Source organism: Phocoena sinus, chromosome 16 (assembly GCF_008692025.1).
Source record: "Phocoena sinus isolate mPhoSin1 chromosome 16, mPhoSin1.pri, whole genome shotgun sequence".
NCBI classification, from domain to species: domain Eukaryota; kingdom Metazoa; phylum Chordata; class Mammalia; order Artiodactyla; family Phocoenidae; genus Phocoena; species Phocoena sinus.
Window position 1 is genome coordinate 76,517,811 of NC_045778.1, and position 15,325 is coordinate 76,533,135.

A 15,325-nucleotide genomic window follows, 5' to 3' on the forward strand; every position below is an offset into this window, starting at 1 on the left:
TATACAACAGCTTTTATGGAGGGACTGCTGGAACACTTAATATAGCTCTTTTTGAATTATCAAGTTCTATCCTTTTGAAGTCTGTGTTAGTGGAACTCCTATTTATGAGATGTGCTGTGCTTAAAGGTTTGCTATTGATGAAGAGGTCCAACAGAGCCTTTATCGTAAGTATGGCAGCATTCTCCCTGAGAGATAAATAGCCGTGCTAAAAGGTATGGTGTGTACCTAGGCTGCAAATTACTAGCCAAGTACCTCGTAACAGTGTACTTCAAAAATACCTTTATGCTTCTTGTTTGTTCTCCCTTCCACAGAGAAGAGGGACATTTCTTAAAACATAGAGGGGTGGAAGCATGCTGGTCATCATTGGTCATCGACATTACTCGGGTTTGAGGAACGTGTTTGTTCCGGCGCTGGGTGTCTGGATATATGCATACGTGTGGCTTACATCCTCTGTGCTTGCTGTTTCAAGAATTTGCTTTTCTTTAAGTTGCTTTAATTTAATGATGGACGTGGCTGGATTCAAGCACTTTTTGGAGGGGGAAGAGGGTTTATGAACAGGGATGCCTGTTCTGGGGAATCTGGAAAACACTACTGAGGACAGAGCAAGGGAGCTTCAGGTAGTGATAGGTACAAATGTTGGGCAGTGTCGGTCAGCTTCCGGCCGACTGGGCAGGCGGCAGGTAGGGATCTTAGAAGGGGGTGGCTTGACAGAGACGTTGTCAACAGAAGTGGTTCCCAAAGGTCTGATTATCTGGGCAATTTGATGTCCACCAGCTGGGGTGGAAGTTTCCTTTAGCAGTTCAACCAGGTTGTTCTTTTGTAGACCCAAAGTTGTAGGCGTTTGAGGCTAAAGTAATTGGACAATGCAGGCACTTTGTTTGGCCTTGGGCTGCTATCACACAGAAGGACATCGTGCGGTTCACACGCACAGGAATTTGGGGGGAATGGGTGATCTGGCTCCCTCACGGTGTACAGAAATGCACTCAGGATACTCCACGTTTCTAGCAAGCATCCCAGATGCAGAGAAAACTTCCTTGGCAGCTGACATCAAAAACACAGAAGCAGGACCATGGAGCAGCTTTTGACCATGCGGCAAGAATTTGCATCCATTCCCCTAAGAACGCCAGCTGCTCCAGAGTGTTTGCCTAGGGTTTTTCATTTGGAACCTTCATGCATCAGAACTCTGACTACACACTGCCTGTCTAATTCATCTTCACCCATATATTTTACCATTACGGACAGCCTTCCCCTTAAGCTTGTCTATTTACTAGCTGGTGTGACAGATGACAGCGACTCTGAGCCATGTTAGATGGCATTTGTATGGCTCCAATGCCAGAAGCATTCTAAGCGCCGGTGTTGCATATTTATTGATCTCCATATTCCCAATAATCTGATGCCCGTCACATTTGACAACATTATGTGGAGAGGTCAGCTAGATGGGGCTAATGAAGCTGTTTCCAAGATGGATGTTGTTTTCCACAACATTACCCTTGCAAATAGCTGTCAGTGGGGCATTTCACTGTCGGGCCAGGCATTTGAGGATTTTTTTTTTTTTTCTTAAATAGTTGGCATTAACATTAAACAAAACCTGAAGCTATTAAATCATAGTATTTATTTACGATAGAAAACATGGATGCCCTGGCATCTTTCCAAATGAAAATCTTATTAACGGACACGGTGCTTGTGGGAAAGTCTTCAGCAACTGGAGATTGGCTTGGCTGTCTAAAATGCTTGACGGATTAGCCCGAGATGATGTGAAGGACCAAATGGGAAATGGCTGAAGTCTGGAGGATTAAACCAGCAAATAGAAAGACTTGCTGCAGACCAGAGGCACGTGGTACTTTTGTGACCATGTTTCCAAGCTTCCACACTGCTGCGAATAACCAGCACAAAATGCGCTCAGATTTAGATGAAGATTGACAGGAAAAAAGAAAGAAAGAATAGGAAACAGTATTTGCAAAGAGGATACCACTGAGTGAAATGCTGCGTGTGAATTAACCACACTGGAAATGCATCGGGAGCAGTAACGAAAATATTAAAGACAGGTTTCCTGCACCTGAATCCAGAGCTCTTTGAAGCCCTGCAAAGGGACATTTAGAGACTTTCACTGTCTGTCTGTCCTGAGGGTGACCATGGCGGACAATGATCCCGATGGCTCTTCTAAGGAATCCATCCTGGTTTAATTCCAGGTGGATGTATCTTCTTTAAACATTCACTGAAGAGTTTTTAGCAGCTATGTGCCAATGTGATTTCTGAGAAACTTATTGCATATCTCGGTAGGGCCACTGAGAATTTTGGGTTCTTTAAGAAAAGCATAGTCAATCTTTAGTTTGAAATGCGTTATTTTACAAAGGTAGGTGTATTTAATGGGTTTCTTCATGGCAATGTTCCTCTCCCAACTGTATCCCAGAGCAGACACAAACAAGGCTAAATAATGGAATTAATGGTACTTGGCTACTGGCTCATCCAGAACTTTCTTAACAATGAATTCATTTATTCAGTGCTAGCATTTAGGAACATTAATCCACCACATTGCTTACAGTCACAAAAATTGAAGAACTTCTCAACTTGTTTATTTTGTAGGAAGGATGCCAGAGAAGAGATGATTAACTATTGTGCTTTTTCCTTTAGTGGATCTCAGTATCTCTTCTCATCACGCCCTTTTTCAGGTTATGCCTTTCGCATCGTGTTGAATGAAGAGGTAGAAAAGAATTAACGAGTTCAAGAGCAGTGAAGTTCATTGCGGGGCAGAGGCTTATGTTCTTTTCGGATGAAAAACTTGTTTCTCCTACATACCCCCTCCTCCACTCTCACGGAATATATATACCATTAAGAGAGCATGTTCTCTCTTTGATGAATACCTAAAAGTAATAGGAGAAACAAAGTCAGGTAATGGCAAAAGTCAGCTCCAAGTAAGGTAGAGTGGTACAGCATGCTGCCTACAATTTGAGAGACACGATTCTCATTAAAAAAAAGCACTGACAAAAAAGTCATATGTGAGAGATGCAAGTTAAAGCTACCCTAGGCAGCTTTAATTTAGGCATGAGCAAATTACATGAATAGCAGTTGCTATAGTAACTAGTAGATAATACGGTGTTTATGTTGCTATTGAGATATCTTGTACTTTACTGGAATAAGAAAAAAAAAGAAAAGATTTCCAGGAGCACACAGACGCTGCGTGAAGGGAACATATCTCATAACCATTTTACTTCTTCATTTTACTGTTTATTTATGGTGAAATGGGTATCTACAATTATATACAGCCCTTGGCTTGGTTTGTTGTTATTCGTATTTTCTTAACTGAGATGTCCCTTTGAAAGCCCAGTCCCTGAGACATCTCTGAAGCTGCCCTGTCTGCCATCTTGGATGCCGCCAGGGGGAGAATTCTGTGGTTGGGCATGGCATGCCGTGAGCTGTAGGCCACCATGGGTCAGATGACTTTGAACCCAAAGGCCAAGAATGCTTGAGAATTCAGGGCAGGACAGATGCCGTCAAAGGTTGTGATGTTATACATTTGATGTAACGCCAGGTAGTGCAATATTATGCATTACGGAGTGTTGGGCAGTTAGCATGATTTTAAAAAGCATTTGAGGTCCTTTCTAGAGACAATGAAAATATCTCAAAGAGGACTTGTGATGGATGAAATGCAGTTGGTGCACATCTAAGGCTGCAGCTGATGGAGAGGCAGTAGAGAACGTAGCAAGGTGGACAGTTGCCATTTTGCGGCATGCGGGAGGCTGGCGGGCAGACCCCAGTAACTCGGGTCCCAATTTGGATTTGGGGGCCTGGCTGCTGATTCCATGGCAGTTCACCCAACAGTTGCTCTGCCTTTCACTGCTGTATATCACCACTTCCAAAGCTGGTTTGGGCAAACTCAGGGTGCTTCCAGACCTTTCAGATTCTTTTTTTTAAAGCTTTGTTTTAACTGTAATTTATTTAATTTTAAGTTTACAGACCTTTCACATTCTTAACACAACATTGATTTATATTAATTTAATTTAAAAACTCATGTCAATTAGGGTTTTTTTCTTTGGGGATGGAATAGGGGGAGTCTTAAGAAGGGGAAATACAGAGGTAGAGTCCCACCAGCCCCAAATGACTGTGGTGATGGAAACAAAACCTGAATGCACCGAGCTGTCTTCGTCTACATATTTATTCTTCACTTCACAGCCTCCTTTGCACAAATTCATTCAGTTTTCTCTCCGTAAGATGACGCAGAGCAGAGTAAGCATTGTCTCTGAGGCCAGAAAACCTGAGTTCTAGTCTCAGTTCTGCCCTTTCCTAGGACTGTGGCTTAAAGGAAGTAATCCATTAATATTCCTCACGTGTCAAATGCTCTTAATAAGGCCCACCTGATCAGCGGGGACTGCGTGAAGCTGGAACACTCTGGCTGAGCATCTGGCCATGAGCTGCATCTCTCAACAGCTGTTCTTTAATGGTGCATCTGTCTTGGCTAGTCCCAGATTCAGGTGACTCATTTGATGTCTCTGGCCTCAGTTTTCTCATCTGCAAAATGGTATTCTTGGCCTTGCCAGCCTCAGAGATGCCCTCCTCCTCACATTCTGGGATGATATGGCATAAGCTTTTCCGGGTTGCTAAATGTCCTTCCCTTAAGAAATGTGTGCAAAGACCTTTTGAGTCTTCATGGCCAAATGCAAATTCCTCTTCTCTTCCTGAGTTTGAAGAGCAGCTCCACTCGAAAGCTGGTTTGAAATGAGGTCTTGTGTATATTACAGGTGTGGCTTCTGGGCTGGAAGGAATGAAGAAATCCATTTGAGCTTTTGCCTTTAGGCTGATAATATGTTTTAATTTCCATTTCACAAATGAAACAATTGAATTTTCCGGAGCTTAAGCGACCAAGGCAAGGCCTCACTACCCTCAGCATTTTGGTAGCCTCTACCTGCTATACGTTTATTCTCCCGGTGGGGTGTGGGAGGCTGTCACCAGAAGGGGGCAGTTCCAAGGAAAAATGTTCAAAGGGGGAGGCCAGTGCATGCATCTTTACTCAGTTACCGTCAAAACAAATACCACATCACAGGAGAAGCAGATGGTGGGCCAGGAACCCACAGGAGGTGCGAGGAGGGAGAGGGAGGGGCACTGAACTGCTTGAAGAGCAGTATTTGGTCACCAGATTCATAATTCCCATCCGTCTCCGAAGCCCTCGGTACCTGAGACCCTTCAGCACCTCACCCCGCATCATTGCCTTCAGATCGCAAAACTCATGGGACTGTGAAGTGAGCTGAGTAGGAATCAATTTTTTGTCTAGCCCCAGAAATTCTTTGGAATAATATGTCCAAATGGTTATCTCGTCTGTTGCAATTGGCTTGAGAATATCAGAATTTCTATGAATATTTGTGAGATTTCCATGTACCATCTGGCTCCCTACATGTGAGTGTGCCTACACAGATGCCTGGATAATGTATAGGGAGCCAGCACATTTATTTTTACAGAGGGTAATTATTACAGTCTCTCCTTCCAGAAATGAGCCTGTTGTTTTATGTTTTCAGAGCGAACTTGTGAAATATTAAGATATTTTACTGCCTTAATGTTCTGAATTGTTTGCCTCTCCATCCTGCAATCTAAAACTCATTAACAGTCGAACAATTTAATCAGAATGAATCAAGTTGTGAAATGGATACACCGGCAGTTCACACAGCCATAAAGCATGGCTGAAACTTTTCTGAACAGCTTCATAAAACTTAGAGGCAGCAGGAAATAAATGATTATCCTGGACAATATCAGAGTGAACAGAACCTGGAGCCATGAACTTGGTAATTGTTCCTCCTCACTCAGCACATTTGCTAAGGCTTGGTCTTAATTCATGGGATGGACCAGGGAGTATAGGGATTTAAATTGTCAGTCCTTCTGTAAATTTTTTCTCTCAATTATAAGCATGATCAGGGAAGCAAAGTGAAAGTGGTACGTTAAGCCTGACTTTAAATTCCAGAAGTTTTCTTCCATTAAAAATAGTCCTTGGGGACGCTGGGAGGCTCCAACCCACAGTTTTTGGGGAAGACCTCAATTTCAAGAGTGACTCATTTGTTATACTTTTAAAATATCATTCATCCCAGAATTCTCTCTGCAGAGGTGGGCACGTGTGTTTGGTGGAAATGGGTTTTAGTTTCATTCCTAAGTTTGGGTTGTATTCACATCAAATATTGTCTGACAGAGTCAGTTGTATTATGCATTTGAAGTCAAGGCCACCAGTAGGGCAACCAGTTCGTCCTCAGTTGCCTGGAACCCACTGACTCTCAGGCAAATTGGGATGGTTGGTCCCATTAAAAAGTCCCAACTCCCAGATATTTCCTGGCATCAGTGCCTAAAAATTACTCTCCCTTCCAGTGTAAGAATTTTGCCTACAGCTTCTTAATCGGACGATTATCCAGAATAGTGCTTTTTATATATATAAAGTATATATATATATATATATATATATATATATATATATATATAGTTCATAACTTTTATCCCATCTTCTTCTGAGAATGAATTGAAGCAACTATGTAGGCATCCAGCACATGTCTGGGTATTGAAGTTTCCCCATCTCTACGTGGTCAGTGAGAACTTGTGAAACAACAAAATACTCTACAGTTTTGATATTATAAACTCAAATTGCACCACCTACGCCATGCCTCTTTGTTCATTTTTTTTCACTTTAGAAAGCACAGGCCTTTATTCGAAACTTCAGAATTAGGGAGTCTAATCTTAAAAAAAGGAAAATGTTCCATTCAGTACTTACTTAATTTCCTTATTTAGTGGTATATATAGGATTTATGAATTAGCTCTTAGTTCTGGCATGCTTAGTAAGTCTGATCTTGCTTACAGAAATAGATTCTTAATACTTCATTTTCAGAACACTTTAAAACCCAAGCCAATGCTTTTCCTTCAAGGATGCGGAAGGCATTCCTCATTCAAATCTGATTCATGGTTTTATAAAGCATGAAGATCACTTTTATTACTTCATCATCTATATGCTGGATTCTAATACTCTTTTTGATGGTGATGTGTTCAGTGATAGAAACTTATAAAGAGAGAATTCCTTCTCAATTTGTAAACCAAAAATTTAAAAGCAAAATCCCTGAAGTGATAGGAAGACATTTTTATGACATAAACAGCTACTTCACTAAGCTGCTGGCACAAGCCAAAACGACAAAGGTACAAATTGTTATTTAACCTTTAAATACTGTTTGCTACAAATCTACAAATATTTTAAATATACTTTCTTCTGCAATGAAAATTAAGATAATCCCCAGCTTAACAGCTTTTGAAGATGCAAATATTACGAATAAAAAAGATAACTTTCCTAGTGAATATCCAATGATAAACTGAACCCTAAGGTTTCTATCCCAAGGACATAAAAATGATCTAAATTGGACTAAGTGCACGGCAAGTTCGTATGAAAAATGATTCTTCATATGCTCTTCTACGAAAGTAATCAATATAAAAAGAATCTAAAACTTGTTTTCTGCTTGAAGATTTAGGTAACCTCCCAGGAATCACAACTTGTGAGCTTTTAAACCCAGAGCTATAGTACGTGAAAATACTAGTGCCTCATAAAAATGCAAGCCGAAAAAATCCCATATGTAAATAAATATCAGTAATAATTACATTCTGCATAATATTTTTTAATCTAAAACTTCCAAACCATCAACCTTTTTCAGTGCTTCGAGTGAGCAGTCAAAATAGTCATATTTATTCAGGTTTAAAACCACATTTCTCTTCTCTCGATATGAAGGCATAGACAGAATAGACAGTAAAATCATTTTGTCCAACATTCTGAGCCTATGGATGTGGAAACCATCTACAACATGATCTCATTAGGTCATCATCAACTCACCTTCTTCACCAGTAGCATCTTGGGGAAATGTGAAGGTCTTCAAGCATCTCAGCCAGACTAATTCGAGGTGCTCCTTCATCATCTGTGTCACTTTCCACAGGAATCGTTGAATCTCTATAAATATACACACTTTTTCTAATTGCCTCATCTTCTTCCAGATCTTCAAGGAAATCTGGGTATTGCCTTTCATCATCTGTATCCATGTTTTCTCTATCTCTTGCAAGCTCTTTCAGTTTCCAGCTTCTAAGACACTGACGTTTGGTACGGTCATAGCTCTTCTTGATTAGCACCACATTTAGGACTCTATCTGATTTCATTTTGTTGATATGCTCATCATTTAAGTTACAGTTGGCCAGGTCAAACCCCAACACCAAGTCTCCAGGATTCAGAAGATGTCCCAAATGAGTGCGACAAAAATACTGTTTATCTGTGCTCATTTCAGATGTTTTCTGTACCCAGACTTCCCCGAGGGTATGCTTTTATGATACCATTCCAGCACCTGCACTGCGTTTTAGATCTTGGACTATGCTGCATTCCATAACAATAAACTCCTCCAGCTGTTTGGGATGTGGCATAAACTATTGAAAGGGTGACTCCAGAAAGCGTTCCCATCAATATCTGCAACTTGTAGGGTATTTGGATCTATGAGATGGATGACGCTGGTTACTCGAATACACACACAAATCTGGTTCATGTTTCCCAGGCTTTGTGCCAGTTTTGGAGACAGACAAACAACATTATCCTTGCATATTGGAACAATTTCCACAGAAAAGGTGCTTTTGTAATTGTATGTGTTACTATGGATATCCTGAGAGATCAGTCTCTGTGAGGCTTTGTATCTAGTGGGAACAGTACACTGAAGAAATTCTACCATCTTCTGAGCATGTTGTTTTGAGGAATAATAGAAATCCAGACCATCATGAATCTCTTTGACACGAAGTGTATTCTGGTGCATGCCATATTTCAAAATCAGCTGTTCCAGATTGTGGAAGGTTCTTCTGTGCGAAGTCTTTTGCCTGACTTGAACCACAGCCTTCCAGAAATCCTTAGCTTCCACTCTATGGCAATCTCCACACATCTGGGGCTGAACAACATAATCCACCACAGACACTTGCTGAAGGATAGCACCATTCATCACCTCTTTCTGAATAGTTAGTTTAACGTTAAGTCTCTTAGAACGGGGCTCAGTCCAAACAAAGCTTGCATCTACAAGACGTACATTACTCAGAGGGGCTTTGAATTTTTTCAAACACAGAGCAAGACGTTCCCTGGATTCTAAGGCACATTGTGCCCAAGTTCCTGGTGGCTGGAAATATCTTTGACATTGTTTGCAGAGAGATAGAGAGACTTGTTTCGGAATGCCTTGTCTGATATCTACTTTACTTCGCAGACAAGCCACACAAATACTGGCAGGATTCGGACTAATCGGGGCACCACGGTCGCAGCACAAGATGTGTCCAGGTGTGTGCTTCACGGGTTCTGTCATATACTCCATTTTTCTGTATATCTTAGCGCCTCTGGGCCAGACCCAGATGTGCTGAAAAACCGCGGCAGGACCAGTTCCTATCGCCCAGTCCTTATTTTGTAATTTGCACCAGCAAATCACCATTCCTATTCCACACAGGCTCGTGCGGCCCAAATATAGAAGCCCTTACAGTCTCGTCACTCCGTTTTCTTTCTCACTATTAAGCTCTCACCGTCAGGGTTGGGTTTATTGGACAGACCTGGGCTTCTCAACATCCATTCGTACTCTTTTGGCTGTTCAATCAGATGAATTCTAACTTCACCACCTCCTAGCTGTGTCACCGTGGACAAACGCTGTCCCACATTATGCCTCAGTTTTCTCCTCTGTGAAGTGAAGATAGTAAGACTGAAGCTGTAGAGTTGCCGTATGGGTCACCGTGTGTACAGCCCATAAGGTAGAAGTACTTTGGTGTGTCAGAACATGCCTGACCATGATTTGGCCAAGTCCAGCTGGGAGCTCTTGGCTGTCTCTGGCAGGCAGGGGTCCATCAGTGACTGATTGGGACATGCTGATTTTAGCGTAAGCACAAACTTCTAATCCACGATTTCAGGGGCCCCTCATGACCCACGGCTCGAGAGGCACCATCAGAGAAAGGGCCTGCTCAGTTCTTTGTGAATTATTTCTTGACTTGTGGAATGATTATTTTATTGCGCTTTGTACATAGAACAATCCCTTCCCAGTTCCCTGAGATTTTGGTTTACCTGGGTTTACTTCTGAATACTTCCCCTCATTGGATTAATCAAGATTTGGAAGTGATATGGGTTATTTCTGTTTGTTTAGTGGCTACCTTTAACATTTTAACATGCATACTTCTATTAACAAATAACAAAGTTTCTCAGTATTTTATCCTTCTTTTAAACTGTGAGATCATTAAAACATTACGCATAGTCAGCAGTAACAATAACATTTTGGCAATGTTATTTCATCTAACCCTCTCATTATTACTATTATTACTATTGTTATTACTATTATGGAATATTTTATAGAAAATCACAGATGTCATGTCTCACCACTTAGAAATACTTAGCTGACAAGAAACTTTTCCCCTTAATATAACCACTATGCCATTATCAGCAAACAAAATGAGCAATAATTTCTTAATATGATCACATATCCCTTCCATACTTAAATTTCCCCAGTTGTCCCCAAAATCTTTTTACAGATGGTTTGTTTGAATAAGTGGCCAAATGTGGTTTGCATATCACAGTTATATTTTGAAGAAAACATAAAATGCCCTATGGCCTGGATTTTGCTTGTTGCTTTTACTTGGTGTCCTATAATTTGTTCTTTTATTCCCTGAGGTATTATAAACTTGTGTTTAAATTCAGTGACTATTTGAAATTCAGGACTTTTTGTGTAGTAACACTTCAGAGATGTTTCTGTGTACTGATTGCATCACATCAATAGGCACAGAAATATCTGGTGTCCCATGGTTTTATTGATACTAAGATTGATCAGGGTTCAGATGGTAGCAGCTAAGTCTCTCATTATGAAGTTCTCCATAAAACTTCGCACACAATGCTTTTAATTTTTTTTAACTTTTTAAAGTTTAAAAAAATTTTTAAATATAAATTTTAATTTTTGGCTGCATTGGGTCTTCACTCTTGTGCACGGGCTTTCTCTAATGGCGGCGAGCGAAGGCTGCTGTTCATTGTGGTGTGTGTCCTTCTCATTGTGGTGGCTTCTCTTGTTGCAGAGCACGGGCTCTAGGTGAGCGGGCTTCAGTAGTTGCAGCACGCAGGCTCGGTAGTTGCAGCACATGGGATCAGTAGTTGTGGCGCATGGGCTTAGTTGCTCCACGGCATGTGGGATCTTCCTGGACCAGGGTTCGAACCCCTGTCCCCTGCATTGGCAGGCGGATTCTTAACCACTGTGCCACCAGGGAAGTCCCCGTAATGCTTTTTAAAAAAACTGTTAAATATATATAACATAAAACCTGTCATTTTAACTATTTTAAAGTGCATCGTTCTGCGGCATTAAGCAGATCCACAATGTTATATAACGATCGCCACTATCCATTTCCAGAACTTTTTCATCATCTGAAACTGAAACTCTTTACTCATTAAACAATAACTCCCCATTTCTCCTCCTCTCCGGCTCCTGGCAACTACCATTCTCCTTTCTGTCTCTATGAATTTCCCTCTTCTAGGTACCTCATATAAGTGGAATCATACAGGATTTGTCCTTTTGTGGCTGGCTTATTTCCCTTACCATAATGTCCCCAGGGTTCATCTGTGTTGTAGCATGCGTCAGAATTTCATTCCTTTGTATGGCTGAATACTATTCCATTGTATAGATGGCCACGTTTTGTCTATCCGTTCACCTGTTTATGGACACTTGGGTCGATTTTGGCTATTGTGAATACTGCTGCTATGAACATGGGTGCACTTGCTTAGTGCTTTCCTTGCTCACCGATGACGTCTGTCTGGATCCATCGTAGGCGTAGCTCGCTTTTCTGTGCTTGGCTTTATTATGCTTTGCAGATATTGCATATTTACAAATTGAAGTTTTGGGCAACCCTGCATTGAACAAGTCTACTGGTGCCATTTTTCAAACGGCATTTGCTCACTTTGAGTCTCTGTGTCACATTTTGGTAATTTTCACGATATTTGCAACTTTTTCATTGTTATCACATTTGTTATGGTGATCTGTGATCAGTGATCTTTGATGTTACTATTGTAATTTTTTGTTTTGTAATTTAATTAAAGTATGTACATTGTTCTTTAGATATAATACTGTTGCACACTTAATAGACAACAGTAAACATAACTTTTACATGTACTGGGAAACCAAAAAATTCATGTGACTCACTTTATTGGAATATTTGCTTTATTGTGGTGGTCTGGAACTAAACTTGCAATATCTCTGAGGTGTGCCTGTATTTCATTTTAGGTCACACAATGGTGATTTTCTAATATTTTCTTTTTACATACCAATTTTCAGAATAATGGTTTGATGTACCAGTATCCCACAAAGGTGACTAGTGAGGTTTTTGGGTTTTTTTATAGCTCCTCGAGTTGGTTCTTGCGTTCTTTGACAGCTTCAGTAGTCTTTTGTCCCTTCTTTTATTTCTGGCACAACAAAGTGTCCCAGACTCATCTTGTATATTTCCTACCTGAAGGGAAAAATCTCCTTTTCTCTGTTGTGCTCACCACTCTGCTCTCAGTACTTCACTTCTGGACAGCAAATGTGTGAGTTTTCCCCACATCAAGCAATTCTCCAATTCTCTGTGGACACCACTGGAGTGTCCTACAATTTAATTCAATTCTGACGCTATCTACCTGGAGATAGCATCAGATCTCCCAGGGGCTCAATCCCACAAGACCCTCTCTTCTCCCACTTCAGACAGCAATTGCAGGTCCAGGTTGTCACCTGTGCTTCTGATTGACTATAAGTTGGAGGTTCCCATCACCCCTCCTCATGTTCAGTATTTACTAGAATGGTTCATAGAACTCAGAGAAACATTTATGTTTATCTGTTTATTGTAAACGATGCAATTCAGGCATACCCAGATGAATGAGATGCATAGGGCAAGATATGGGGGAAGGGGTGTGGAGATTCCATGTCCTCTTTTTAAAAATATTTATTTATCTAGGCTGCACTGGCTCTTAGTAGCGGCACACGGGATCTTCGTTGCGGCACGTGAACTCTTAGTTGCGGCAGGCATGAGGGATCTAGTTCCCTGACCAGGGACCGAACCCGGGCCCCCTGCATTGGGAGCGCAGAGCCTTACCCACTGCGCCACCGGGGAAGTCCTCCATGTCCTCTTCACACAGGCGTGCCACCGGCCCCCCCACCCCAGCACCTCCATGTGTTCACCAACCAAGAAGCTCACCAAACCCTGTGCTTTTAGAGATTTTTAATGGCTGCTTCATTTCGTATGCATGATTGGCCATTGGGTCCAATTCAATGTCCGGAGGTTGGGGTGAAGCTGAAAGTTCCAGCGCTCTAGTCACATGGAGAGTTCCTCTGGTGACAAGCCACTATCTGGTGGTTATCTAGGGGCTTTCAAAAAAATCACCTCATTAACATAAGCTCAGGTGGGTTTGAAAGGGGTTTGTTAAGAATAACAAACGAGGGGCTTTCCTGGTGGCGCAGTGGTTGAGAGTCCGCCTGCCGATGCAGGGGATGCGGGTTCGTGCCCGGGTCTGGGAGGATCCCACACGCCGCGGAGCGGCTGGGCCCGTGAGCCGTGGCTGCTGAGCCTGCGCGTCCGGGGCCTGTGCTCCACAGCGGGAGAGGCCATAACAGTGAGAGGCCCGTGTACCGCAAAAAAAAAAAAAAAAAAGAATAACAAACGATACTCCTTCCACCTTTATAATTCTTATCACTTAGGAAATTCTAAGGATTTTAGGAGCTCTGTGCCAGGAATGGGGATGAGACAATATATATTTCTTACTAAGTCACAATATCATGCTACTCATTTCTGAAATCAGCCATTTTTCCAATGAGACTTGGTTCTTTTGGGGTATGGTACTTAGACACCACAATCTGGGTACTTGGTGTGCCCACTGCTAGAGGATTGTCATTGTTTCAGGCTTTTTGGTAAAGAGAGCTAAAACGTATGTTTTTTTAAAGAGAAAAATTATAAATTCATCCTGATATTTTAAATTCAAAATTAGGATCACAGTCTTCTTACTCCTTTGATTTTATACTTGTATATCTTTTATAATGAAAATCTTGGTTCTGTTAAATTAACATAATTATTTTATTCTAGAATATATCTATAGTGGTTTCAAAATAATATCAACATTTATATGATAAGATATTGGACATAGTTTCAGATTTCATTTTTCTTTCTTTCTTTCTTTTTTCTTCTGCTTTTGTTCTTAGATTATATCCCATTAGGGATGTACAATCAAACATTGCGCTTTAATATCAATCAAAGTAAAATTTGTCCCTCTAATGTGTGTACCACCACCGTGATAGGCACTTAGGCTCATTTGTTTCAGTGTGCTTTCAATTTTTAGGATTTGTTTCTGTTTTGAACAAAGAAAAAATTAAAAGGTTCTAAAGTAAAAAAACCCCCAACACTCTATGTAATATATGTTACATAATATATATTATATTTTAATTACGCATAATAGATATATCCACAGAAGTATTGCTTCTGTCCTTTCCTCTTCTGTTTCTTCCTTCCTAATGAAATGTAACCGTTTTCATTCGTTTTTGGCTTGTGCTTCAACTGTTTCCTTTTGAAATTATGCCACCGCCACACCCACCACACACCCACACTTTCTCTTTTCTTAGACAAAAGATGCATACCTTTTAGTGTGCTGGGTACTGCGTTGTGCTGCTACCCTAAGTGTTGGGCATACAGGTTGTTTGCATCATTTAGCTATTATGATCAATGCTGAAATCAACAGCCTTGTGATTACATCGTGTTGCATTTTTTCCAGTGTATCTTTGGGATAGGTTGTTAGAAATGGATTGCTGGGTTAAAGGGCAAATGCAGAGTAAATTTTTTAGGCAGTGCCAAATTCCCCTCTATAGAGCTTTATCATTGTGCACCCCTGTAATCCTGCAACGTGTGAGCCTGCCTGTTTCTCCACAGCACCAGCATCATCAAGAGAGTACACTGTAACGCTGCTTTAGCTACTAGGAACGGTTACAACATTAATTTTTATCTTGAGATTCCTGTACCACATGGAAAGTACAAATTTGGACTCCTCACCTCCGTATGTTGGGGTTTTTATTTCTTGGAGGATGGGGGAGACTTTCCCCCCACCTAGAGCCTCATCAGATTGCAGTATTTCTCTGATACTTCCTAGGGTGGGAATTTTCTAGTCACATTTTGTTGGAGGGGCAACCTTTGGAGGCCCCTCTATTATGCTATGCTGTGTCTCAGTTTGGGACACAGACAAGGCCCAGACCCCTGTCCTCATTTGGGTGTTCTGCCCTCAGCCCTGAGCTGTGGAGCCTGTATCTGGATCTATTACTTACTTGGGCACCAAGTTTTCATC

The 15,325-nt window shown here is 41.2% G+C and overlaps 1 protein-coding gene across 1 annotated transcript; it reads right to left on the reverse strand.

Moving 5' to 3' along the window:
* Positions 1–7,817: 7,817 nt before the first annotated feature.
* Positions 7,818–9,332, reverse strand: LOC116741796 (60S ribosomal export protein NMD3-like). Its single transcript, XM_032608868.1, is given in 3 exon segments — positions 7,818–7,859; positions 7,861–8,406; positions 8,409–9,332. Coding segments are annotated over 3 exon segments (1,512 nt in total).
* Between the last annotated feature and the right edge of the window lie 5,993 nt (positions 9,333–15,325).